The 27,934-nt window shown below is 39.3% G+C and overlaps 1 protein-coding gene and 3 long non-coding RNA genes across 5 annotated transcripts; 3 read left to right on the top strand and 1 right to left on the bottom strand.

Annotated features, from left to right (window-relative positions):
- The first annotated feature begins 666 nt into the window (after positions 1 to 666).
- On the top strand, positions 667 to 22,010 carry LOC111946296 (nectin-4-like). Of its 2 annotated transcripts, none has more exons than XM_078931227.1 (6): positions 667 to 1,426; positions 2,116 to 2,454; positions 20,627 to 20,896; positions 20,966 to 21,004; positions 21,076 to 21,166; positions 21,262 to 22,010. In XM_078931227.1, exons 1-6 carry the CDS (start codon positions 1,198 to 1,200, stop codon positions 21,347 to 21,349), a joined length of 1,056 nt encoding a protein of 351 aa, XP_078787353.1. In that variant the 5' UTR covers positions 667 to 1,197; the 3' UTR covers positions 21,350 to 22,010. The 2 variants fall into 2 exon arrangements, with proteins under 2 accessions (XP_078787353.1, XP_023822152.1); XM_023966384.2 differs by lacking the exons at positions 667 to 1,426; positions 2,116 to 2,454 and adding exons at positions 11,406 to 11,538; positions 20,214 to 20,549.
- LOC144983810 (uncharacterized) lies at positions 2,557 to 3,007 on the top strand. The gene is made up of 3 exons (XR_013647629.1): positions 2,557 to 2,685; positions 2,757 to 2,774; positions 2,917 to 3,007. It is a non-coding gene; the product is annotated as an uncharacterized LOC144983810 (long non-coding RNA).
- LOC110016493 (uncharacterized) lies at positions 8,034 to 11,425 on the bottom strand. The gene is made up of 4 exons (XR_002875335.2): positions 10,234 to 11,425; positions 9,497 to 9,672; positions 9,271 to 9,367; positions 8,034 to 9,113 (listed from the first exon to the last, which is right to left on the bottom strand). It is a non-coding gene; the product is annotated as an uncharacterized LOC110016493 (long non-coding RNA).
- Positions 22,011 to 25,216: 3,206 nt separating the features above from the next.
- LOC144990085 (uncharacterized) lies at positions 25,217 to 27,000 on the top strand. Its single transcript, XR_013654024.1, has 3 exons — positions 25,217 to 25,559; positions 26,121 to 26,311; positions 26,441 to 27,000. It is a non-coding gene; the product is annotated as an uncharacterized LOC144990085 (long non-coding RNA).
- The last annotated feature ends 934 nt before the right edge of the window (positions 27,001 to 27,934 follow it).

Here is a 27,934-nt window from a genome sequence, read left to right as displayed (position 1 = left end):
CTTGCTTTTTTAACTTGGAAAAAAGTAAAAAAAATCTATCACCAAGTTGCAAATTGAAAACGCTCAGGTCAAAGGCCAAAACATTATTAAGGATTATATCACTAACTTTTATAAAAAACCTTTATACTTCTCATTATTCAAGTCACATCACCTTGTTTTTTTGAAAAGTCAATTCAGGATAAAACTCCTAAAACAGAGAAGAAATTCAAAGATTTCACAGAATCTGACCTCACATAAGATGAACTTCATACGGATGTTTTCCAAACGACCAGTGGGAAGTCACTGCGACCTGATGGAATCATGATGGAATGACATCAAAGAGATGTTTGTCTATGCATTCAAGGAACGCATAGACAAACATATGTTATCACCTACAATGAAAAGAGGCTTTACATCCCTTTTACCAAAACCAAAAAATGTCAAAACCACCATGGAACAATACAATGAAATCTAACCACACTTCCCAGAATTGATCATTAATAACATCCCCTTAAAAGATTAAATAATGCAACAATAAATCAGTAACACTAACCTTTTAACCCGACATTTTCTACAACTTTAGTACAAACAATAGATCCGACCTAGAAACCACCCTGATGAACAATTCATTTTCTTTATACACAGAATACCAGCTTGCATCTAAAACGACAGAAACGCTTTTTAAAATTATATCAAATTTGCCCCGCTGGAGATTTGTTACATAAAAGATTTCAATCCGAACCATGTATTTTCTGTTCATCTGAAACATTAAAACATCTCTTTTATTGTTGCAAACAGATAAAAACATTCTGGACTGGTATTTATTATTGGTTGTCACTTAAAGTTTTTGATATTCCCTGTTTTTCTTTACCTGATGCTCTCTTCTTTATGGAAAACCTGGACCCGGAGGTTTCTGATGTCATCAATCATGTTATTACTTTGTGCAAACACTTCATTCATTTATGTAAATGGAAAAAAAAACATGCCTTTTGTTTAGTATGTTTTTTATGTATTTTTCTGATTATTTTCAGTGTCTTAAGAAAACAAGAAAACAAGAAACAAGAAACAAGAAAACAAGGATAATTTATCAAAATATAATTTATCAAAATATATCTAAACTGTTGTTATTTTAAATTCTTCCCTTGCCTTCTTGCCTTGTCCTTACAGAATTTTAATGTTTTTTATTTTATTTTTTATACTTTGGGATGTGCATTTCAAATGTTTGCTCACCCTAACTTAGATTATATGTATATGAATAAAAACAAGAAAAAAGAAAAGAAGAAGAAAAAATTGTGCAGTCCCCCACTCCGACTTACACTCCAACACAGTAGGTGGCGGTATTGCACCTACTCGTTGTTAGTCCCGCAGCAGAAGAAGAAATTTGAACCATTGGCGGTCATGGGGAAGTGTTCTCTCTCTTTTATACTTTTGTTCTTTGTATCAAAAGGTGGGTGAAATAATGTGGGTTTTTTTTGCATGAAGTGCAGACAATTATCTTGCTCTTATATTTTGTCTAGAAATACTTCAATTCAATTTGAAGCCCAAATTCACAACAACAGTCTCAATGATCGGGATTCGTACCTACCTGTGTGAACTTTCCACCACTCGACCGCTCTGCCTTTGCACGATGGCCACCCCAGTAAACTCAAATAGAAACTTACTTTTGTCTGATGTTGTCAGAAGTTGGTTTTCTGAGTAACTTCAATGCATTTTGACAGTTTTTTTTCCACAGAATTACTTTTGTTTTGAAAAGTTCTTGTGTGGAGGTGATCAGGGATTTCATTATATATTTTTTGCTCTTTGAATATGCATTTACTTGATTGCATATATATGCATGAACATTGTATTGGGCAGTGTGGTCGCTTGCTGCAAAGGGAACAGTGAAATCTCTGCATGCATCACCAGATGAGAAGTGCTGAGGTCAACGGCAGAACCGTCAGTGCTTCCTGCTCTGTCTGTGGAACAGAGACACCTGGTCAAGTGCAATGGTGTCCCATTTTATTGTGTTACCATCTACATGCCTGTGTGTTGAAATATTTCTGGACAAGACTCTGAACCCCATGTTGCTCCTGATGGGCATAGGTTGGTGCCGGTGTCCTGCAGTGCAAAGCTTATTTTCTCTCTGTGCTCCTGCAGGTGAGACATCCGTGGTTCAAACACAGCAGACTGTGACGGCAGCAGCTGGAGGAGAAGCTCATCTCAGCTGTCGACTCACTCAACCTAAAGACGTCCTTCAAATCACGTGGCAGAAAATTGTATCGGGAGTAGAGGAAAACATAGGATCTTACAGCGAGCTGTATGGAGAAAGAGTGGTTTCTAAATTCAAAGGAAAAATCCTCATCAGCAGCTTTGGGATGCAGAACAGCTCCATCGTTGTGAGGAACGTTTCAGAGGAGGACGGAGGATGTTTTCTCTGTTTGTTCAACGCAGACCCTGAAGGGGCTCTGAAAGGAAGAACCTGCCTCCAAGTCTACGGTAAAAAGATGTTGGAGCTTCTTCCATCAGGTCTGGATGTGGAACCCGGATCTGTTCACGGCCGTGGCAGTAAGTTCCTGCTGTGATGTTGGTGCTTCTCTGTTTGAATCAACATCTAATAGAGCTTCTTTCTTCTGGAGGACTGGCTGTAATATTGATAGCAGTCATGGTGGGAACAGGTGTAATCTCTGCCCTGATCTTCTACATGTGGAGATGTCATCCACAGAAAAGGTATTTCTGTCCATCAGAGCTGATCACATCTGTGTCTGTTTGTGTGCTAATGTGTTTTTATCACCTTTTAGGTCATTTTGGGGGAAAAAGTAAGACTCCATCCTTTCTATCAGTCCTGACCTGCAAAGATACTTCTCACTTTTTAGTCTTTAAATGTTTAAGCAGTTTCCATTAACATCAGCTTCATTTTAGGTTTTATTTTGTTTGTTTATTTTGTTTTATTTGTAACAGAACTGAACGACCTTCAAAGACTGAGGAGAAAACCACCAAGTACAGTCAAGCCTGGGATTCAAATAAGTCATTTCAAAAATGATGTTTTTTTATTGGTGGGTTCTCAGTATTTTTGTGCAGAAAAATCGATTCTGCAATATTTCATTCATCAATACTTGTATGGATTCCAAATGCTGCCAGGATGATATGTATCTAATTATTTCTGAGCGTCCTTCAGCGTCTGACTCTTGTTTTCCACTTAAACCTCTGACCGCTAGATGGCAGCAGAGAACACGGAGCCTCTTTTAGCAGCTCTACACCCACAAAACTACAAGATCTAAGCAAGATGCAGCTTTTTTTGCTGTTATGAGACATAAACTACTTAGCTTTTACTTAGGATGGTCCTGAACAGAAACTCTGTGCCGTGTTGCTGCCAGTATCATATAAAAATGTGGGTTGTGGTGCGTTTTAGCCGCTCAGATAAGAACCAGTGAAGCTCTGCAGGTGCACAGCCACTCATGATGCACAGAGCCAAAATGCTGTCAGCAAAGCAGACCAAAGTTCTGCAGAACCTCCCAGCAGTAGATTCTAGTTCAATGTGTCCAACGCTCTGAAACAGGCCAACGTTGTGGTAAATGAGCGGTGAACTCCGTGTTTACCTCCATGTATGAGAAAGTGGAGCTGCAGCTGCAGAGCAGACTGATATGTACATAAAGCATCTTAGCAACTTTCCTTCATCCTGTCATTCTACCTCATCGTTGCGCTTTAATGTTTCTGAAAAGAATTCGTGTTTTTTATTTTTCCTTTATTTTTGAAGCACAACTCAGGCTCATGAACCGTTTTAAAGTTCTGGAGAAGCTACTAAGTCACTTTATTTCCTTAATCATGCTTTTATTCATTCTATTTTTTTTCTTATGCTAAAAAAGTATTTGTTGTAAAAATCAGACAATGTTGACTGTTCCTTTTAAGAACAAATATTTCTTAAGGTACCAAAATAATGTGAATTTGTTTGGGTAAAAGCAACTTATGAGATACAGTTGAAGTGCTTAACATTGTGATCAATAAATCAAATGATTTACATATTGTCATTTCACGTTTCTTTCTGTAAAATAAAGTTCTTTTCCCTCGTAAGTTGTGTCAGACATTATTCTTTGTAGTGTTCATAGAGGGATTTTGCCACAACCCACTTTGTAAAAAGATCTGGGTCTGTTATTATGAACCTGCTGCTCCACACAAGAGAACCGTGTCTCTGAGCAGAGCAGCTGGAGTCTCGTAGCTTCGTGTTTGCAGGCAGGGAAGATACTTTGTTATAGTGTTTGGTCCGGAGAAGGGTTTGGACCGCAGTCGGTTCAGTTGAAAATGCACTTAACAATAATCATAACAATAATAAAAGTATGTTAAATAGATAATCTCGCTCTGTGTCGGAGCTCTGTTTGTTTACAGTGGACTTCATAATGTCTTCTTCTATGGTAGTATCGTCATTTGTCCAGACCAATCACTATCTGACATGTCATCGGACCAACGGACAGGCAGTCACATAATGTGACGCATTAGTCGAAGGACCCCGAACGGTTCTTGTGGCCCAAATAGTTGTGACACCAACATCCCGTCTCTCTTTTCATGATCTCCTGCCTGCCTGACCCTGATTTATCTTTTTAGCTGAGCTCATAAACTTGCTGCACTCCGCAACAGCTGTCTGCCTGTTCTTGTGATGAACAGACTACTGGCTAGTAACAAGTAATCTAATATATTTAAACTTGAACTGTAATATTTCCCACTCTCCTGTCAGTGACCATGGTGGAATCACTCTGGTCCTTTCCCCTGAAAAAATGGACCTAAAACAGGAACATCCCACTGGAAAATCAATAGAAACTTTTTAAATAACACGGTATTTTGTACAAAAAAATAAAAAATAAATACAAATCTCTTAATTAAATAAAAGTAATACTTGTCTTCTCTCCTATTTGCCGATGGCCGTGGTTCAAATGTAATATTAGAAAAACTGCTATTGTAGGTGGAATTGCTAGCCATCTTTCTTAAATATTCCTGCAGATTTTAAGAGTACTAACATTCTAGTCAGGGAATTTAAAATTAGCGAATTTGCTGATGACACAGCTGTATTTTAAAAAAAAATAAACATATGGTACCTGTTGTTATCAATAAAATACTTTTGTTTTCAAGATCATCTGGCCTTACTCTAAATCCCAAAAAATGGGAAATCTTACCTATACACACCTGCAATCAAAGTAATATTGAAAACATAACTGTAAAAAGTGAAGTGAAATATCTTGGTCTAATAATAACAAAAACATTAATGATGCAGAAAGTGTAAATATTAGTCCCAGACTAAAAACAATGCAGAAAACATTAAAACAATGGTTGGGACGTGGCCTATCAATATTTGGCCACATTCTACTATCAAAAGCGGAAAGTTTTTCTAGACTGGTGTATCCCTGCTACTCATTATATACATCCCCAAAAAACATCAAGTTGTCTAGTTCTTTTATTTTTAAATTTATTTGGAAAAATAAGACCCACTATTTACGAAAATCACAATTGATCAGAGATTATAAAAACAGCGGTTTAAAAGATTTAGACGTTGAATCACAAATTGTAGACAAAAGTTCACTTTTAAAAACACAATTGCATGTATTAATATTAAACTGACCAACGTTTGCAAGAGGGGAAGGTTAACAATAAAGTCCTCTAAACATTACCGACGTTAAATGCACCCCCCCCCCCCCCAGATTGGTTCTGTCACTATGCAGCATTTCATGCATTTACACCAGGAATAACACTTCAAAAGTACACCTTAATATCGCCATTTTTTATTTCACTCCTTACGCTATTTAAAAAGTTATTACAGTCAATATTTCATAACAATGATTTAAATGCAAACTCACGCATTAACTTGAGCAGCTATGTTTTCCCACGCTGTCTCTGTTTTGCAGATGCAGCGGTGTTGCTTTTCTTCTGGAATAATATGTGCTCATTTTCACTGTAACTCTGCAGCAGCACGTCAAGTTCAGCTGGAGAAAAATACGCAGACCTCTTTTTTTCACGGTTGCCATGGTGACTCGTGATATCTGCGCTCCATTGATAATGGCTTCTTATAGTCGCGGTGCGCACGCTCACCTCCAAATCAGTCCACTCAGAGTTGATTGACCTAACTCTGATCAGCTTCTCTGAAACAGAAAACTCAGAGTTGTTAATCTCCCGATTGACCAACTCAGAGTTCAAGTTCAACCTCAGAGTTGGTTGAACCTCCTTTCTGAAACAGGCCCCTGGCTTATTACTATATTTGTTGTTTGGTCTTATATGTGTGTTTGATATTAACAATTGTTTATTTATTGTGCAAGTGAATGGGAATTTCTGTAAATTGAAAAATGTGCAATAAAGTTTATGGAAAGAAAAAAAAGCAAATTGCTTAAATTTCCCTTTTTAAAAATGTAACTGTTTGAAAATAAAAGCAGTATAAGGCAAGTTGTACCTTTTGTCCTCTAAAAAAGCATATTCGCCTAAAAATGAATAAAAACTTTAAAATGTTCTGAAATTTCAACAATAAATGTTTCCCAAATATAGAAGAAAAAACTTTGTTTACAGTGGGATACATTTCCTCTTCATGTATTGTCAACACTACTGCGCATGCCCGAATGATTTTTTCCAAAGGTATTTTCAACACTACTGCGCATGTCCGAAGGATTTTCTTCCGACCGTAAGTGTGAGCCATGTGAACGTTTGTTCTGATCGGGAAAGGGTTTTCTGGGCTCATGTGCACGGGTGAATTTTAATCCGACCATTGATCCGATCCAGATATTTTGCGCATGTAACCGCGGCTAGTGAAACCCAATGAGTTGTCTCGATACGCTGTTTGTTTCCGTGGTCAAAACACAGACATGCTGCCGGAGTGGGAGTGTCCACTCCGGCCCAGATTACACTCTAAAAAATAAATTATCGAGCCTTTTACCCCTACTTAATTAAATATGTGATTTCAGATCATCTAATCTGTCTAATCTAAAAACTAATCTGTTGATTTGGATCAGCATTTTTAGTTATGAACTTTGCTTTTATAGGGTGTGTTGACTCAATAATGCCACTCTTTATATCAACATTTTATTATGTGTTATTCAAACTTGAATGTATGTATTAATCCAGTGGTCCCCAACCACCGTACCGGGCCGCGGGACACTTGGTACCGGGATGCGGACTGGTACCGGGCCGCGGGAAATTTTGGTAGCGGGACGTACAGAAAGGAAAAATAATTTCCATTTTATTGTTTTTTTTTCTCGAAATAAAGAAAAACTTTTATTTTGAAAAGTGACCGGATTCTGTCTGTTACATGCATCACACTTAACGCACGTCCAAGTCGCGACACCAAACATCACGTTATTTCTTATTATTATTACTAAAGAGAAAATACCACCCCCGGGAGGTATTCCAGAAGCAGGTTATGCTAGCTCCCACGGTAAGTTTGAGGCTAAGGAAGTTGATAACCTCAGCTTTCAGTTCCAGAAATGGAGGTATGTTTCAGGGTAGGTCAAGTTGCCATGGCAACTCATGCTCTGAACATAACCCTGGTCTGGAGCAGGTTTAGTTGAAGGTTAGTTTGTTTACAGAGAGGTGAAGCAGCATGACATGTCCATTTGAAGATGATTTAGTGGATGAAGAAGCTCAGATAATACTTTTTCCACCATGAGAGGGTGATAAGACCACATATGGATGTTGGAAAGATAAACTTTTTTACTTTGATCTAACTTAATTATTTGCTTCAGTTAAGATAAATCATTTTTTTTGTAAGTCAGTTTAAAAATTGCACGTAGTTTTCAGACAGTTATTTTACTTTCATTCAAACTAATTTCACACTTCCGCATTTTTCGACCGGAAATACGTCAATGACGTGTAAAACAACTTCCTGTTAGCATAGCGGCACATATGAAGAATGGCAGAGTCGAAGAGTTGCAGTTTCTGTTGTGTTCCAGACTGTTCGTCTTCCAACCAAAAACAACCCTACTTTTCATTTCATTATTTTCCTGTGGATCCAAACCTGAAACCCAAATGGATTCAGGCGATCCGAAGAGATGAAGGGATCAATAGTTTTGAGAGGAAATAAATAGCTTTAATTTCTTTATCTTCACAGGTGCTCTGGATGAGGCTTTGGATTACATCCATGACTTAGAAGCCAAGTTCCTTTGCTGGAGCCAGGAGACGATGTCATGGCGGACAAAGAGTTCCTCGTTCATGATTTCCTTACTGACATTGGATCTAAGATCATCATTCCACCTTTTAAGCTTTCAGCTCAATTCAGCAAGGAGGAAACAGAACAAACCGCAGCCATCACCCGCCTCAGAATTATAGTGGAAAGAGTGATCGGTAGGATAAAGTCCTTACACATCAGGGACTCTCCCGTGCCGCTCACACTGATGGGCAGTGTGAATCAGATCTGGCTTAACTGCCGTGTTTTGGCAAATTGTAAAGGACTTTTTTGTGTTGAAGAGTGAATTAATGTTTGGTATTTAAATAATGTATAATGTGCAAATAGTATGGAAAAATTTAGTGTTCCCACATATTCTTAAAATCTAATTAAATATAATTGTTATATTGTTAATATTTTTCTGTTGAAATGTGACTTTGACTTCACAAAAAAATTAAATGAACAAATAAAACAATTTTGGTCAAAATTGTGCCTCACTTAATTTTTTTGGTATGCGTAACAACTGATTAATCACAACACAAATAACATCAAACATTTACAATAAAAAATAACATTACAGATCATCAACAGTGAGCCGGTTTAGCTCGTGCTGGTTTGCGGCGCCTTCCGTCCATGAAACCAGGGTTCGAATCCGGGCTGCTCCCTGTTCCCTTCTCTACCTCTGTGCCGGTCCCAAGCCCGGTTTGAGAAGGTTGCGTCAGGAAGGGCATCCGGCGTAAAACATTGCCAAGTTTACCATGCGACTCGTTCGCTGTGGCAACCCCTGATGGGAAAAGCCGAAAGAGGAAGAAGACAGATCATCAACAGTAAGACAGAAGGCTGAACTGATTGTTAAAGACAAGATAAGTGTAATTTAAGGTATGCATTCATGTATTTGCCATAATAATATATATCCAATTTCTCTTTCATTCCATCTCAGAAACCCCAAACACAGCCATGAGAGGTTGGGGCTGCACCTGGCATAATCTGCTTCCAGATGCCATCAGATATGGATCTGGCTGTGGTCCTACACAAGAGAAACACAACACACAAAAGTTAGACATAAGTGCATAACTACATTTAAATTTAATTCATTATATCTGCTGTAACCATAATTTGGTTAGTCATAAGATTAAAAAAAATTAACTTTCTTTCACAAAGCAACACAAAGTTAAATGAATCACCTGTAAATGCCTTGTACAGTCTGTACCTCAGACCGTCCCTGCCAACTGTTTTGGGCGTTTGCACCACCAGCTCACTAACAGGTTCAGGATGGATTCCCTTATAAGTAAAAGGCAAAAAGCAATTACAGTCTGTAGTCACTACTGGGGGTGTTTTTATAATAATTTACAGTTGTTATGGATAAACATCTGTTCTTAAATCCTAATGACAATTTTATCACAAACCCACCTGTGTTCTTGGTCTGTGCCATCAAGCCACTCGTGCAGGCCGGGGGGGTGGAGCAGCCTGCAAACCAGCTGTGAATAATGGAACAGGATGGCAACTATGTGATTGCAGAATCCTTTAGCAGCCGCACAACTGCAGAAGAAAGCTTTCAGGTTGGCACTTTCTGCATCCAGTGATATCTGGAAACAATAAATGTATAGGTTACAATTAAGACATACTTATGTTGCTACATCAACGTAACATGAAACTATAACTTTCAGTAGGGTGACCAGATTTGAGTTAGTAAAAAAGAGGAGTGAAGTGAGTTTGTGAGATATTTCATCGAGAGTAATTGGTGTTCAGAGCTGTGTACATAAAGCAAATATGATTACATTTCATCTATGGTCAATGTTATTTTATTATATAAGTATCAAAAAAGAGGACATGTCCAGGAAAAGACGACGTCTGGTCACCCTACTTTCAGAAAAATAATAGTAATAGTAAGTGAAGAAAGTGCAGCAACCGCAGCAAAAAGAATGAAGACGCAAACGGGCAACTTAACATTTCTTATTTACAGCTTCACCAAATTTTTGGGTGTTATGTTAATCTCATGCCTTTTCACTTAAACATACACACAACATATTCACTGCGATGTGTTATGCCTTATATTACAAATTAATAACACCAGGATTTACAGTTGACGTAAACAAAGAGTTACCGGTGATGCGGCTATGGCTAAAGCTAGCTAGCCTGAAGCTTACCTTGGTAATGGTGGATAAACTCTTCGTGGACGAATTTATATCCCTTGTCCAATTTGTTTCCTTTAGTGGATGAATGCATTTTCACACTCTTAACCACATCGGCGATGGTGAACTTCGGAGCACAACTCAGGCTCTTCGAAAACACTCTAGGCTCTGCAATTCCTCCGCCAGCGAAGCACAAACCGGAACTATGTTTACACGTTGATGACGTATTTCCGGTTTTTGCAAAAAAGGTCTATGTCTTTATGTACCTGCTGTGCACGCCCATTAACCCAGGGTTACCAAGTGGAGCGTAATTACGCCAACTCATATCCGGTCTTTTGGAACCGACATACCCAGAGTAAACAAGTTCAGGCGGATTTCAGCCAGAGTTCAGGCTTAAAGTCAGGGTAGTTTAAACACGCTTCCTGGAATACCCCCCGGTAAACGTGTCTTGCGTTGCACCAACCCCTCCCGGGTTGGTGCTCAGAGAGCAAGTTTTTAGAGGAATACTCTGAAATACTCTGTTAATGGATAAAAAAAAATACTAATGTGTTTCCTAGGATTAGAGTTTTGTTTGTTATTTTGGTTCACCCTGTAGCCTTTTTGCTTCACTTTTAAATTGTTTTGTAAATTTGTTATATTTAAATGGAGATATGTGTTTGGTATTTTTGTCAATTTAAACTTCGAGGCGAAACAGCTGAAAATATTTTACATTTACATTCTGCTCCTTTTTTTAAAATGGGATTTTATACTTTGCTCTGAAATAAACATTTATTTGCTAAGCACTCATGTTGTGAATATATTTATATCAATACCTATTTAGAGGTGTAATCTTAAAAAAATAAATGTAATCATTATTGTAATTTAATGTAACATAAAAATCATTTCAGCTAAATTAAACTAGTTGAAACAATGTATTTAAATCAGTAGTCAACTTTAAAAGGTGTGCTTATCATGTTAAACTGTATGTTGGTGGTAACAAAAGATACTCTAAACTGTAAAAGGAAATCTAAGTTTCGCAACTTAAGTTGCTAGTTGAACTTTTTGTTTCATTAGGGGTTGATCTATCAAATGAAAAAATGGAAAACGTTCCGGGTTTTTTTTTTTTTTTTTTTTTTTTTTTTTGAGCTGTTGCATTATTTTTTAACAGTGTAGTTAGATCGTCTATATAACAAGTCTCAGCCGGAAGAGCGACTTTCACTCCGACTGAGACTCCAAACACAAAGGAACTTTCCGCCGGGTAAACCACAAGGAGAAGATTGAAAGTTTAAGCGGTGATGGCGAAAGTCTCTCTTTTTTTCCTTTTCTTCGTTGTATCCAAAGGTGGGTGAAAATATATATATATATTTATATATATAGTGCATGAAATGCAGAGTGATTTTGTTCTTAAATTGAATTTGGCACGCGCCACACCTAGCTTAAGTTGGTCGCTTTAGACCAGAGGTCTCAAACTCGCGGCCCGCGGGCTATTTGCGGCCCCCAAGATGATAATTTGTGGCCCCCGCCTCAATATGAAATTTTAATGTTACTGCGGTCCGCCAGTCTGTGTGACACCTTTTCAGTGTTCGCGGAGCTGAAGAACCAACCAATCACCGTGGGGTAAATGACTCTTGGGGGCGGGACATTTCAAACATTTCAGACAAGAAATCTGACAGCGCCCTTCCCGGACCACATTAACTTAGGAGTTCCTTACTTTCCTCATTAGAACGTATTTATTCACTTGTAATTTTCTAGATCCATGCAGCGGTTGCTGAACTTGTTTCTGGGTCGCATGGACCCGGAGGAGGGTTATGGTTACGGTTAGGCGCGCGGCGGCGTTCAAGTCAACCCCGACCAAACGGGTCTCTCCGCTCCCGCAGGACAGTCAGGTCGCTGCGCAGAAAAATGTCCCACACCTACATGCGTGACACCTAACGGGGCTCTAAAATTAAACACGTGCTAGAAAACAACACGATTTAGTCTTAGACACACTGAAAATAGGTGTGACGTGTGAAAATGCAACGGTAGACGTGTTTGAGATGAGACAGCGCCGCGCCTGGATCGTTGGGGAGACCAGGTGCGCGCGCGGGGGTGGGGGGGTGAAGGCGAATCTGCAGTGAGACTGAAGGAGGACAGGAAGTTGTCCTTAAAATTCAATTTAGTTTTAATATTCCTGTCTCCCTCAGTATGATCTGTGTTATTATATCTTTAATATTTATTTTAATGTTTTGTAATTTATGTAGCCTTTTTTAATCCATAGGTATTTTAAATGATTTTAATTGATCACCCAACTACAAAAACCGTCAGGACAAATTTCCCACAATGCATTGTTTTGTAGTCAATCAGCGGTTTGCAGTCAGTACAGTATTACATTTCCAGCTGCGTTCACTCAGGTTGGGGCCTTGCTAGTCCCGCCTCTTTCTCCTGATATTTTTGTGATGATTGACAGGTGATGTCGGAGGAAAAGCAGAAACATCCGTCACACACCAGGTGATCTGTTTCGTCCACCTGGGTCAGGGGTGTCAAACTCATTTTCACCGAGGGCCACATCAGCACAGCAGCTGTCCTCAAAGGGCCAGATGTAACTTATACATGTAACTAAATGTAATGAAAAATAAACGTAACTACTCCTTAATGTTAAATAACTCATTATTTAGTTATTATGAAGTGACAATTCCAGTTGCATGGAAAACATATGTGTGCTTGTTATTTTAGCATAAATCCTTTAACATTTGATTCTGTCAGGTTAGGTTACATGGACAGTGTTTAAGTCCTAATGTATATTTGCCCAATCTGATATTTCAAGTCGGATTCCCCCTAGATATAAATAAAAACACACCAATTTTTATTTTTACTTTAAGAGATTAAAAACTTGTATGCTCTCGCGGGCCACAGAAAATGACATGGAGGGCCACATTTGGCTCCCGGGCCTTGAGTTTGACACATGTGACCTGGGTGATCTCAAACAGGCTTATTGTGCATCTTGGCTGCACATATTTAGTGTCACCAACATGAATTTCCATCCGTTTTTTATAAAAATATAGGAGTGTCTGACCGGCTGCTCCACAATAACTTTTGACCAGGGTTTAAATGTGCTAAAGGTCATATGATAGAAAATCCAAAAATGGTTTCTGAATTTTGTTTCTCTTTTACTGATAAAGTAAAGGAGAACTTTTTTTTTTTATATAACTTTTTTTTTTTTTTAGGAGAACTTTACAGAACTTTCCAATAACTTTTTTCACTAGGAGCACAGTGGCCCCCAACTGAAAATTTTAGGGGCACAACCAGAAAATTTAACGGTGCATACCGTAAATCAACATGCTAACCAAATCTACTAATATGTTGTAATTTGTTTTACTAATAAATACTTTAATAATAGATGCAGAAATTACAATGTGCTGTTTCAAATTCAGTGTCACATTTTATTCTGCACTTTTGAAGATGCAACAAGGTAAACTGACAGCACCATCGCTGTCATGACAGTACAAATGGTAAAGAAAATACCATACATTTAGAATAAAAAAAAGTTTTTAGTAACAAGTGATTACCGTAGTAACCTTTCGGTCATTTCACAGTTACAAACAATACTTAAATGTATGTAAACATTAGGGGATGGAAATTCATGTTGGTGACACCAAATAGGTGCAACCAAGATGCACAATAAGCGTGTTTGAGATCACCCAGGTGAACTCAACGCTGTGCAGATCACCTGGGGCCTGTTTCAGAAAGGAGGTTCAACCAACTCTGAGGTTGAACTTGAACTCCGAGTTGGTCAATCGGGAGATTAACAACTCTGAGTTTTCTGTTTCAGAGAAGCTGATCAGAGTTAGGTCAATCAACTCTGAGTGGACTGATTCGGAGGTGAGCGTGCGCACCGCGACTATAAGAAGCCATTATCAATGGAGCGCAGATATCACGAGTCACCATGGCAACCGTGAAAAAAAGAGGTCTGCGTATTTTTCTCCAGCTGAACTTGACGTGCTGCTGCAGAGTTACAGTGAATATGAGCACATATTATTCCAGAAGAAAAGCAACACCGCTGCATCTGCAAAACAGAGACAGTTAGCGTGGAAAACATAGCTGCTCAAGTTAATGCCTAAGTTTGCATTTAAATCATTGTCATAAAATATTGACTGTAATAATTTTTTAAAAAGCGTAAGGTGTGAAATAATAAATGGGGATATTTAGGAGTACTTTTGAAGTGTTTTTCCTGGTGTAAATGCATGAAATGCTGCATAGTGTACAGAACCAATCTGGGGGGAAATGCATTTAACGTCGGTAATGTTTAGAGGACTTTCTTGTTAACCTTCCCCTCTTGCAAACGTTGGTCATTTTAATATTAATACATGCAATAGTGTTTTTCAAAGTGAACTTTTTCGGGGTTCACTTCCCGTTCGAAACCCTCAACCTCCAGAGCGGATTAAGAATGACTCCAAAACAGTTATTCTGGGAATGACACCTTCTCTTTATTTAACTAAGTGCTCCGTCCTCCGAACACACAATATATACCGCGCTCTACCCCCCCCCCCCCCCCCCCCCCATCTGCACCTGCACTCGCCCCTCCCCTTGTCTCTCGTGGATCGCACCCCGCTCAGCACACACACACTGCAACACTACCCTTGTATTGATCAAGTGGTATAGGTTTATATGGGATTAAGAAAGTAAGCAGTGCTAGAAAATTGTGTTTCCAAAAAGTAATTGTTACATTAATCTAATTCAATGTCCCTGATTTCATTTTCACGTAGATGCAATCCTGCAGGAATTAAAAGAACATGGCAGCAGCTAAAAGTGAAAAAAAAAAATCGAGTCTTCTCAAAATCCTCGTAAATGTAATTCTCTACAAATTATTGCAGCCTCCTCGTCTATTGGGTCCTCCAAAAAAGAACAAGCCATTCTTGTCACTTGTCTCTGTGTGACGGACATTTGGGCAATGAAGGTTAAAGCGAAAAATACCGCTTCGTCTTTAAAAAGGGGAGGGGACCGGCAGAAACTTTGAGTTTGGAGAATAAAACCTGCTCCCGACCAGGTTAGGTTCACAGCATAAGTAACCATGGATACTGACTCCGAGTAGAAGTTACCTCTCTTTCAGAAACGGGTTTGACTTACTCTGCTTTCTCTGGTTTAACAAACCTCCCATTCTGAAACGGAAAACCCAGGGTTTCCCTGATTTCAGGGTTAATGCACTCAGAGTTTACACTTAACCTCCTTTCTGAAACAGGCCCCTGGTGTGAGACGTATGTTTTTGTTTTTGCCCCAATATCACCTGTCAATCAAAACAAAAATATCACGAGAAAGGGGTGGGAGCAAGACCCCAACCTGAGCGAACACAGCTGGAAATTTAGTACTGAACTGACTGAAAGCTGCCCTACAGACTACAAAACAATGCATTATGGGACATGTGTCCTGATGGGTTTTTGTAGTTCAGTGATCAATTAAAATAATTTAATATGCCAACTGATTAAAAATAGGCTACATCCATTACAAAACATTAAAATAACTATAAAAGATGTAATATCACAAATCACAGATCATACTAAGCGGAAGAGGAATATTAAAACTAAATTGAATGTTAAGGACAACAACTTCCTGTTCTCTTTCAGTCTCGCTGCAGCTTTGCCTTCATCCCCCCCGCCTGGTCTCCCCCCCGGTCCCAGGCGCGGCGCTGGTTCATCTTAAACACGTCAATCGTTGCATTTTCCCCACGTGTTTTAAGTGTGTCTAAGACTAAATCGTGTTGTTGCTCACACGTGTTTAAAGTTCAAGCCCCGTTAGCTGTCACGCATGAACGTGTGGGACATTTATGCTCCTCAGCAGACCATCTTCCGCGGGAGCGTTGTGCTGCCGTAACAGCCGTGCATGAGAACCGTGGTTTGCTTCGCGTGTTTGATACCCCTGCTGTACACTCTGGCACTGGTACACTAGCCGCAGGTCGGAAGAATGAATCAATAGTTCGCTCGCTCATAGCTCAGACGCACATATCAGGTTGTGATGAAATTTGTCTCCGTTTCCTTCCCACAGATGTTTACGCGCACTCGATTATCTCTAGGCCCCTCCCCCTCCACGCACACGCAGTGGCTGCCTCACAGACGGGCATCACGCGAGGGTGTGCTTGCGTCTCATGAGTACATGTGCGAGTTTGTGCGTTTGCGTCCGTGTGCGCTCGCGTCTCATTGATTATTTCATTGATCATTGACGTGCCCCTTCCACGTTTAATGTATTAAAAAATACGAAGGCTGGGGGAGGCAAATTTACTGGTCGCACATGTGCGACTGGATGTAAAATTCAGTCGCACACTCTCAAATTTTGGTCGCAAATTCGACCATTTGGTCGCAGTCTGGAGCCCTGACAAGTAAATAAATCAGTAATACATTTCTGTTTATTCTTCTATATCTACTTGTTTTTTCATATAAACATCCTTATTAACACAGTTCAGTTAACACTGTTGAATTATAACTATTAAACACTAAAGAAGACTCCAATTCTACAGTTCTGTAACCTCCATCAATGGTTCTTCTGAACACGGCTTCTCTTGTCTTCTTCTCACTGATGGACACTTGGCAACACTTCCTCCCAAACTGAGACCCTCAGTGTGGATGAAGAGGATTGTCCGTAAATCTGGACTGGACTGGACTTATTGAAATTGAAGGTGGAGACGTCAGAGAGGATGTGCTCCCAATTCTGAGTCTGTGTTGAATGTTTTTTTTTTTTTTAAGTTTACTCTTTAAACCACAAATCAGTAAAGGAGAAACAAAATTCAGAAACCATTTTTGGATTTTCTATCATATGACCTTTAGCACATTTAAACCCTGGTCACAAGTTATTGTGGAGCAGCCGGTCAGACACTGCTATATTTTTATAAAAAACGGATGGAAATTCATGTTGGTGACACTAAATATGTGCAGCCAAGATGCACAATAAGCCTGTTTGAGATCACTCAGGTGGACGAAACGCGGCAACAGATCACCTGGGGGGTATTCCAGGAAGCATGTTTAAACTAGCCTGACTTTAACCCTGAACTCTGGCTGAAATCCGCCTGAACTTGCTTACTCTGGGTATGTCGGTTCCAAAAGACCGGAAATGAGTTGGCGTAATTACGCTCCACTTGGTAACCCTGGGTTAACGCACGGTAAATAAAGACATTCTCAATAGATCGCCGATTTCTGGAGTCACCATGGAAACGCGTGGAGAGAAAAAAAGAGAGCGCGACAGCGACACTTGAGACGGAAGTGAGACGGAGTCTGAGATTTTAATGATGGCGGATAAAGATTATAAGTCCATCAAAAAAGTAACACGGCTAAAAATAATTTAAATAATTTAGTTAAATTTATTCAAACTCAATAATTGTTTATACAACTCAAATTTACGTATTTATCTAACTAAATGTCACATTACTCCATTAATCTTTTTTCCATCTTAATTACTTATATTTCTTGAACTTTCATATGTCTAAGTTTGAGCCGGCAGATATGCTCATTTTCATAACAATAAAAAGGACGGAAAAAAATGCACGGAGTGCAAAAACTCATTAAAGAATTTTCCGTCACTGTCTTAACATTGATAGGTGGTAGGGGTGCTATATAAACTCATCATCCTCTCCCGTACTCTCACTCATGGTGCAGAGACGTAAGCATAGTAGGACAAAATAGCTTGGCAAAACACGGTGAAACACAGTAAAACAGCTATACAACTAAACACATTTTGTAAAAAAACCCACACTTAAACCCAAATCCGTCCAGACAGGCAATGGGAATGATATCCCAGAATCCCTTGCGGTGCCGATCTAACGGCAGCACCAAAGTTACACCTACTTAATTGAATTAATTTGAATGAAAGGAAAATAATTGTCTGAAAACTACGTGTTATTTTTAAGGTGACCTAACAAAAAAATGATTTATCTTAACTGAAGCAAATAATTAAGTTAGATCAAAGTAAAAAAGTTTATTTTTCCAACATCCATATGTGGTCTTATCACCCTCTCATGGTGGAAAAAGTATTATCTGAGCTTCTTCATCCACTAAATCATCTTCAAATGGACACGCCATGCTGCTTCACCTCTCTGAAAACAAACTAACCTTCAACTAAACCTGCTCCAGACCAGGTTATGTTCAGAGCATGAGTTGCCATGGTAACTTGACCTACCCTGAAACATACCTCCATTTCTGGAACCGAAAGCTGAGGTTATCAACTTCCTTAGCCTCAAACTTACCGTGGGAGCTAGCATAACCTGCTTTCTGGAATACCCCCCTGGTGTGTGACGGATGTTTCTGCTTTTCCTCCGACATCACCTGTCAATCATCACAAAAATATCAGGAGAAAGAGGCGGGACTAGCAAGGCCCCAACCTGAGTGAACGCAGCTGGAAATGTAATACTGTACTGACTGCAAACCGCTGATTGACTACAAAACAATGCATTGTGGGAAATTTGTCCTGACGGTTTTTGTAGTTGGGTGATCAATTAAAATCATTTAAAATACCTATGGATTAAAAAAGGCTACATAAATTACAAAACATTAAAATAAATATTAAAGATATAATAACACAGATCATACTGAGGGAGACAGGAATATTAAAACTAAATTGAATTTTAAGGACAACTTCCTGTCCTCCTTCAGTCTCACTGCAGATTCGCCTTCACCCCCACCCCCCACCCCCGCGCGCGCACCTGGTCTCCCCAACGATCCAGGCGCGGCGCTGTCTCATCTCAAACATGTGTACCGTTGCATTTTCACACGTCACACCTATTTTCAGTGTGTCTAAGACTAAATCGTGTTGTTTTCTAGCACGTGTTTAATTTTAGAGCCCCGTTAGGTGTCACGCATGTAGGTGTGGGACATTTTTCTGCGCAGCGACCTGACTGTCCTGCGGGAGCGGAGAGACCCGTTTGGTCGGGGTTGACTTGAACGCCGCCGCGCGCCTAACCGTAACCATAACCCTCCTCCGGGTCCATGCGACCCAGAAACAAGTTCAGCAACCGCTGCATGGATCTAGAAAATTACAAGTGAATAAATACGTTCTAATGAGGAAAGTAAGGAACTCCTAAGTTAATGTGGTCCGGGAAGGGCGCTGTCAGATTTCTTGTCTGAAATGTTTGAAATGTCCCGCCCCCAAGAGTCATTTACCCCACGGTGATTGGTTGGTTCTTCAGCTCCGCGAACACTGAAAAGGTGTCACACAGACTGGCGGACCGCAGTAACATTAAAATTTCATATTGAGGCGGGGGCCACAAATTATCATCTTGGGGGCCGCAAATAGCCCGCGGGCCGCGAGTTTGAGACCCCTGATTTAGGATGAGGTCTTGTGCTGTAAATCATCTACGGTTCTGCTTAATCTGATCAGGTTTCCACTGACTGAGACGATGGCAGTCTTTCAGGTTGTGGAAGCAAGCGGGTTGAGAGTTAGAGCCTCTTTCAGCTTCTTCTTCCTCTCTCTGACGCCTCACTTCCCAGATCATCTGCCTCTTTCTTTTTGTCTCACCTTTCCAACGTTGTTTTGCTTTCTATTTCAGGAATAAAATTACACCCTACATGCGATCACTTAAAATGCCTCAACTTTCTTATTTTTTTACCTCCCTCAATGATCCTTAAACCACTGGAAAGGTTTTTTTAAGCCCTTTACAGTGGCACAACAATTTTAGTGACCTGTAATTATCATTGAACTTTCAGATCTAGACCAGTAAGTTGATTAATGCAATAAATGCAATAAAGTTAATAGTTTATGTAGTCACAGACTTCTTGGTTCTTCTGTTATCAGACTCTGGTTATGTTTAAACATACCTGACATGTTAGGACGGACGCGTTCCGTCTTTGTCAGAGGCGACTCTGACCCGTGTGTGACAACAACAGAACCAAGAAATCTACAAGTAAGTCTATTCTGTGAAAAAACACGTTGCAGACAAAATCCAAACTATGGGGAAGAGTGTTTTTTTTTTTTACTTTGTATTTAACTCTATTCTTTGTGACCGTTTGCTGTGATGGTTCATTTGGACTAAATGTGTTATTTTTTCCTCCGTGCTCCTGCAGGTGAGACATCCGTGGTTCAAACACAGCAGACTGTGACGGCAGCAGCTGGAGGAGAAGCTCATCTCAGCTGTCGACTCACTCAACCTAAAGACGTCTTCCAAGTCACGTGGCAGAAAATTGTATCAGGATCAGAGGAAAACATAGGATCTTACAGCGAGCTGTATGGAGAACGAGTGGTTCCTAGATTCAAAGAAAAAGTCCTCATCAATCCTGGGATGCAGAACAGCTCCATCATTGTGAGGAACGTTTCAGAGGAGGACGGAGGATGTTTTCTCTGTTTGTTCAGCACATACTCTCAAGGGACTCTGAAAGGAAGAACGTGCCTCCAAGTCTACGGTAAAAAGCTGCCAGCATGTCGGTGTCAGCTCCTCCCTCGCCGTTCTTCACATGTGTGTGGTTTTTTTTTTTGGCAGAGCTGCATCCGCCGGTGCTGCACGTCAGAGCTTCAGACTCAGAGTCCGTGGTGATCTGCTCGGCCACAGGCAGACCTGCTCCCACCCTCACTCTGACGGTGGGACAACAACACCTCAACTCCTCCCACAACCACACCGTCAACCACAACAACACCATCACCGTCACCGCAGCAGCTGTGCTGTCAGGTCTGGGCTCCAACAGCACTCGGGTTGGATGTTCAGCTGCAGTCTTCTCTGGTCCTCAGTTGAAGGCGTCTCTGCTCCTTCATGGTGAGAAACTCTTTCAAGTTTAGGAGGATGGATTCTGTGTGGTTCTGATGTTGGAGCTTCTTCCATCAGGTCTGGATGTGGAACCCGGATCTGTTCACAGCCGTGGCAGTAAGTTCCTGCTGTGATGTTGGTGCTTCTCTGTTTGAATCAACATCTGATGGAGCTTCTTTTTTCTGGAGGACTGGGTCTAATATGGACAGGAGGTGTGGTGGGAACAGGTGTAATCTCTGCCCTGATCTTCTACATGTGGAGACGTCGTTCACAGAAAAGGTATTTCTGTCCATGAAATGTTTAAATATTTTCCATCTTAACATCGCCTTCATTTTTGCTTTATTTAGGGTTGATTTTGTCTTTTTTTGTCACAGAACTGAACGACCTTCAAAGACAGAAGAAGAGCAAACAATCAAGACTGTAATTTTAATAAGTCATTTCAGAAATTGTGTTTTTTATTGATGGGTGTTGGAATTATTTCAATGATCAAAACTACACTGTTCTGAGACATGCACTACTTGGTTTTTAACTGATACTGAACAGAAACTCTGTGCCATGTTGCTGTCAGTATCATATAAAAACACGGATTGTTGTGGGTTTGAGCAGCTCAGATTCACGAGTGAAGCAGCTGCACAGCAGCTAATGAAGCCTCAATGCTGTCGGCAAAGTGGGCCAAAATTCTGCAGAACCTTCCAGCAATAGATTCTAGTTTAGCGACCTGATGGGTCAGAGGGACGAGTACAAATATGAGTGAAATATTTGTTACAAAAATCAGACAATGTTGACTGTTCCCTTTTTATAACAAATATTTCTGATGTAACAAAATAAAAGCAATATGAATTTGCTTGGTAATAAGCATACAATAAACATACAATTGAAGTGTTTAACATTGGGATACTTAAATCAAATGAGTTTTTCGATTTAAGGTACGTAAGAGATGTTACTCTTAAAACAAAAAGTGTTCCGGTACAATATCGCCGTAGGTATTGTATCGCCAGACTGTTAGATACACACCCCTAATGTTTAGGGTTGTTATGAAGTTTACTGAATGAAGCTTATCTGTTTAAGTTATTTGAAAATGGATATGTAAATAAACATGTAAATAAAAAGCTCACTATTCTAATTTTTGTGTTTTGTGTTTAATGGATTCACATTTTCATAAATGTCTACTAGATGTCACTGTAACCCAAAAATGTTAAGGACCATCTGACCTTTTTTTTGGTTAACCTATATTATGAATACTTGATTCAAATCTCACCTGCATCTATATTACCCCGCCTCTCCTCTGATGATCTCATGCCTGTTATTGACTCCAGCCTGCCTGATACTGATTTATCTTTGTGGACTTTTAGCTGAGCTAATAAACTTTCTGCACTTGGAACCAGCTGTCTGCCTGATCTTGTGACAAGCAGACTACTGGCTAGTAAAGAGTAATCTAATATCTTTAACCTTGAACTGTGATATTTCCCACTCTCCTGCAGTGACCATGGTGGAATCACTCTGGTCCTTTCCCCTGATAAGAATGGACCTAAAACAGGAACATCCCACTGGAAACTAAATAGAAACTTTTTAAATAACACAACATTTTGTCAATCTCCCGCTCCGGTCTTCCCTCACTCGTGAACAAGACCCCAAGGTATTTAAACTCCTCCACCTGGGGCAGGGACAGTCCACCCACCGAGAGATGGCAAACTGCCTTTCTCCGGTCGAGAACCACGGCCTCAGATTTAGCGGTGCTGACCCTCATCCCAGCCGCTTTACCGGTCGATCTTCATTCCAATCCTCACCTATGGTCATGAGCTCTGGGTCATGACCCAAAGAACCAGGTCCCAAATACAAGCGGCTGAAATGAGCTTCCTACGTAGGGTGGCTGGGCGCTCCCTTAGAGATGGGGGGAGGAGCTCGTTCACCCGTGGAGAGCTCTGAGTAGCACCGCTTCTCCTCCACATTGAAAGGAGCCATTTGAGGTGGCTCGGGCATCTAGTCCGGATGTCTCCCTGGGGAGGTGTTCTGGGCATGTCCCACTGGGCGGAGGCCCCAGGGAAGACCCAGGACACGCTGGAGAGACTACACGTCTCAGCTGGCCTGGAAACGCCTCGGGGTCCCCCCAGAGGAGCTGGAGGAAGTTGCTGGGGTGAGGGAAGTCTGGGCATCTCTGCTCAGTCTGCTGCCCCCGTGACCCGTTCCCGGATAAGCGGAGGAAGATGGATGGATGGAGGGACAATATTTTGTAAAAACAAATATTTACATTACTTATGCTTAAAATGAAAGCAATACAATACTTATCTCCTATTTTCTTTGAAAAGTTAATTCAGTATAAAACTCCTAAAATAGATGAGAATTTCAGAGATTTCACTGAATCTGAACTCACCTTAGATGTTTCCCAAATTGCCAGATATTTTAGATTAAAACTGAATTATCCCCCATGATAGTCTCATCCTCTTGTAACATAATATAAATTTTCTTCAAAGACATAAACAGAAACATTGATCCTAATTGAGGTTTCTCAAACAGTTTTCCTGTAAATAGAGGTGTTTGTCAGGGATGTCCAAGTAGCCCATTGTTGTTTATATAATCTCAGCAGAATTACTACCATCTTTCTAAAATACTCTCTTGATTTTGAGGGTATTAACATTTTGGATAGGGAATTTTAAATTAGTCAGTTTGCTGATGACACAGCTTTATTTTTAAAGAATAAAAACATGATACCTATTGTTATGAATATAATCCTTTCTTGTTCAAGAGCATCTGGCCTCACACTTCTCCACAGGCAATCACCACACAGAATACACATAATTCCACCAACTACACCCCACTCTGACATTTTACAAATGCTGAATTACTGACTACACGTGTGTGCAATAACTGTCTTCTGTGCAAAATCAGGTCTCTGTGCAATAACACACTATCTACTATGCTGCACTCATAGCAACTCACACTTATTTAATATTCATTTGTTTCTGTAAATATTGTGTATATTTTGTTTAGACATGTGAGTTACAGTATTTTCATTTTTATTTTGTTCTATTTTTTTCCATCACTCCAAGGCTGCTGGAATTTCATTGTTTCATCATTTACAATGACAATAAAAGGATTCTGATTCTGATTCTAAATCTAAAAAAAAGGTGAAATCTTGCCTATAAGTAATATAAGTAATATTGAAAAATTACCAGTAAAAAGTAAAATATCTTGGTCTAATAATGACAAAAAATGGTAACAACCGAGAAATGTGATTACAATCTGTCAAAACCACCACTGTCAATTTTTCACAAGCAAGCATTAGAATTTGGGAAAATGCTTTTAACCCACAACTTCTCCCCCTAAAATACTGTTTTATTGAACTAAATTAGAAATCCTAGTTTATGTCTGAGTGGTAATGTTGTGTGTTTTATTTATGACTTGATGTGTACTGATGCAATGCTGGTATCATACCAGTTTGTAGCCAAATACAAAATTTAGTATTCTAATAACTGTTATAACTAAGTTTGTCTAGCTGTTCCCAAACCTTCACCTCCTCTTATTCATAATGCATTACAATACAATGAAATAAAACCACACTTCCCAGAATTGATCATTAATTATATCCCCTTAAAAGATTAAATAATGCAACAATAAATCAGTAACTCTAACCTTTGCACATACATTCTGCAACTTTAGTACAAACAATAGACATGACCTAGAAACCACCCTGATAGACAAATCATTTTCTTTATGCCCAAAATACCAGCTTGCATCTAAAACAACAGAAACGCTTTTTAAAATAATATCAAATTTATCCTTTTGGAAAAAATTTTACATGTGAAGATTTAAGTTTCAATCCAAACCATGCATGTTATGTTCATCTGAAACATTAGAACATCTCTTTTAAAGTTGCAAACGGATAGAAAGATTCTGGACTGATATTTATTATTGGTTGTCACTCAAAGTTTTTAATATGATTTTCTTTAACTGATGTTCTCTTCTTTATGGAAAACCCGGACCCGGACGTTTCTGATGTCATCAATCCTGTATTATTTTGTGCAAACACTTCATTCATTTAAGTAAACGGGGGGAAAAACATTTGGTCTTTGTCTAGTTTGCTTTTTAATGTATTTTTCTGATTATTTTCAGTGTCTTAAATGCATTTTAAATGAAAACAAAAAAAACAATGACTTATCAAAATATATCAAAACTGTTGTTATTTCAAATTGTTGCCTTCCCTTTGTGTTATTTGTTTTTGGGAGTTTTTTTTTTTTTTTTTGGTATGCGTATTTGAAATGTTTGCTCACCCTAACTTGGTTTGTATGTACATGAATAAAAAAAAGAACAAAAAAAATGTGGTACAGTGATCCCTCGCTATAACACGGTTTACTTTTCACGGATTGGATCGTGCATTGTGTTCTGCATTCTGATTGGCTAAAAAGTCACTCCACTTCTTCTCTACCTGTGCGTCAATAGACCTTTTTCGCAAAAACCGGAAGTACGTCATCAACGTGTAAACCTAGTTCCGGTTTGTGCTTCGCTTGCGGAGGAATGGCAGAGCCTAGAGTGTTTTCGAAGAGTCTGAGTTGTGTTCCGAAGTTCACCAGCACCGATGTGATGAATAGTGTGAAGATGCATTCGTCCACTAAAGGAAACAAATTGGACAAGGGATATAAATTCGTCCACGAAGAGTTTATCCAGAATTACCAAGGTAAGCTTCAGCTAGCTTAGCCATAGCCGCATCACGGTAACTCTGTGTGTTTACGTCAACTGTAAATCCTGGTGTTATTAATTTGTAATATAAGGCATAACACATCGCAGTGAATATGTTGTGTGTATGTTTAAGTGAAAAGGCATGAGATTAACATAACACCCAAAAATTTGGTGAAGCTGTAAATAAGAAATGTTAAGTTGCCCAAATGCGTCTTCATTCTTCTTGCTGCGGTTGCGGCACTTTCTTCACTTACTAGTATTATTTTTCTGAAAGTATGGTGAGCAGAAGTCCTCTTTTCCTGGACATGTCCTCTCTTTTGATACTTATATAATAAAATAACATTGAACGTAGATGAAATGTAATTATATTTGCTTCATTTATGCAGCTCTGAACACCAATTACTCTCGATGAAATATCTCACAAACTCACTTCACTCCTCTTTTTTACAAACTCAAATCTGGTCACCCTACTGACAGTTATAGTTTCATGTCATTCTGAACATTGATGTAGCAACATAAGTATGTCTTAATTTCAACCTATTTAATTTATTGTTTCCAGATATCGCTGGATGCAGAAAGTGCCAACCTGAAAGCTTTCTCCTGCAGTTGTGCTGCTGGTAAAGGATTTTGCAATCACATAGCTGCCATCCTGTTCCAGACCGCACATTATTCACAGCTGGGTCTGCAGGCTGCTCCACCCCCCCGGCCTGCACGAGTGGCTTGCAAAGATGGCACAGATCAAGAGCACAGGTGGGTTTGTGATCAAATTGTCATTAGGATTTAAGAACGGATGTGTATCCATAACAACTGTAAATTATTATAAAAACACCCCCATTAGTGACTATAGACTGTAATTGCTTTTTGCCTTTTACTTATAAGGGAATCCATCCTGAACCGGTTAGTGAGCTGGTGGTGCAAAAGCCCAAAACAGTTGGCAGGGACGGTCTGAGGTCCACACTGTACAAGGCATTTACAGATGATTAACTTTTTGTTGCTTTGTGGGAGCAAGTTAAGTTTTTTTTTTTTATAATCTTATGACTAACCAAATTATGGTTACAGCAGATATAATGAATTAAATTTAAATGTAGTTATGCACTTATGTCTAACTTTTGTGTGTTGTGTTTCTCTTGTGTAGGACCACAGCCAGATCCATATCTGATGGCATCTGGAAGCAGATTATGCCAGGTGCAGCCCCAACCTCTCATGGCTGTGTTGGATGGGGTTTCTGAGATGGAATGAAAGGGAACTTGGATATATATTGTGGCAAATGCATGAATGCATACCTTAAGTTACACTTATCTTGTCTTTAACAATCAGTTCAGCCTTCTGTCTTACTGTTGATCTGTAATGTTGTTTTTTATTGTAAATGTTTGATGTTATTTGCATACCAAAAAATTAAATGAGGCAAAATTTTTACCAAAATTGTTTTATTTGTTCATCTAATTTTTTGTGTGAAGTCAAAGTCACATTTCAACAGAAAAATATAATGAATATAACAATTATATTTAATTAGATTTTAAGAATATGTGGGAACACTAAATTTTTCCATACTATTTGCACATTATACATTATTTACATACCAAACATTAATTCACTCTTCCAAACAAAAAAATCCATGATAATTTGCCAAAACACGGCGGTTAAGCCAGATCTGATTCACACTGCCCATCAGTGTGAGCGGCACGGGAGAGTCCCTGATGTGAAAGGACTTTATCCTACCGATCACTCTCTTTCCACTATAATTCTGAGGCGGGTAATGGCTGCGGTTTGTTCTGTTTCCTCCTTGCTGATGGAGCTGAACGCTTAAAAGGTGGAATGATGATCTTAGATCCAATGTCAGTAAGGAAATCTTGAAGGAGGAACTCTTTGTCCGCCATGACATCGTCTTCTGGCTCCAGCAAAGGAACTTGGCTTCTAAGTCATGGATGTAATCCAAAACCTAATCCAGAGCACCTGTGAAGATAAATTAAAAACCAGTCTTAATATATTTATGCTACCTGTCAACACAACACAGTAATCATGTTTTGAAAAGTATGTTAAGTATTTAATTACAAATACATTTCATTTATTTTTGTTAAGGAAATTACAAAATGACAAAATGCTCAAAAGTGATTAAATACATGTAATTAAAATAGGTGAGAGCATGAACATCTTTTATTATAAATATCAATTTGTTCAGGTAGAAATGCATTTATCCAATAACGGTACACATAGTTGACTAACGTTAACCAAACACATTATGAACAACCTTACCTGCAGGTGGGGGTGTCACGTAGTCGTGATCCATCTTTACTGCCTTAGCTTAGCCACCATGTTGCTATCTTCACAGCATAGCTGCATAGCCTGATGTTTGAGGTTCTGTCATATACTGAC

This window comes from Oryzias latipes, chromosome 2 (genome assembly GCF_053564925.1).
Source record: "Oryzias latipes strain Hd-rR chromosome 2, Olatipes_Hd-rR_3.1".
Taxonomy (NCBI): Eukaryota; Metazoa; Chordata; class Actinopteri; order Beloniformes; family Adrianichthyidae; genus Oryzias; species Oryzias latipes.
Note: the sequence above shows the minus strand (reverse complement) of the source record. Positions and strands in the feature narration are given on the sequence as shown.

Bases quoted from the DNA above. Each gene is read 5' to 3' on its own strand.
- LOC111946296 (XM_078931227.1), top strand. From the start codon at position 1,198: ATGTTTGCTCACCCTAACTTAGATTATATGTATATGAATAAAAACAAG. The intron at 1,427-2,115 runs GTGGGTGAAATA...GTGCTCCTGCAG, and splicing joins TTTGTTCTTTGTATCAAAAG to GTGAGACATCCGTGGTTCAA. The intron at 20,897-20,965 runs GTGAGAAACTCT...TTCTTCCATCAG, and splicing joins GGCGTCTCTGCTCCTTCATG to GTCTGGATGTGGAACCCGGA.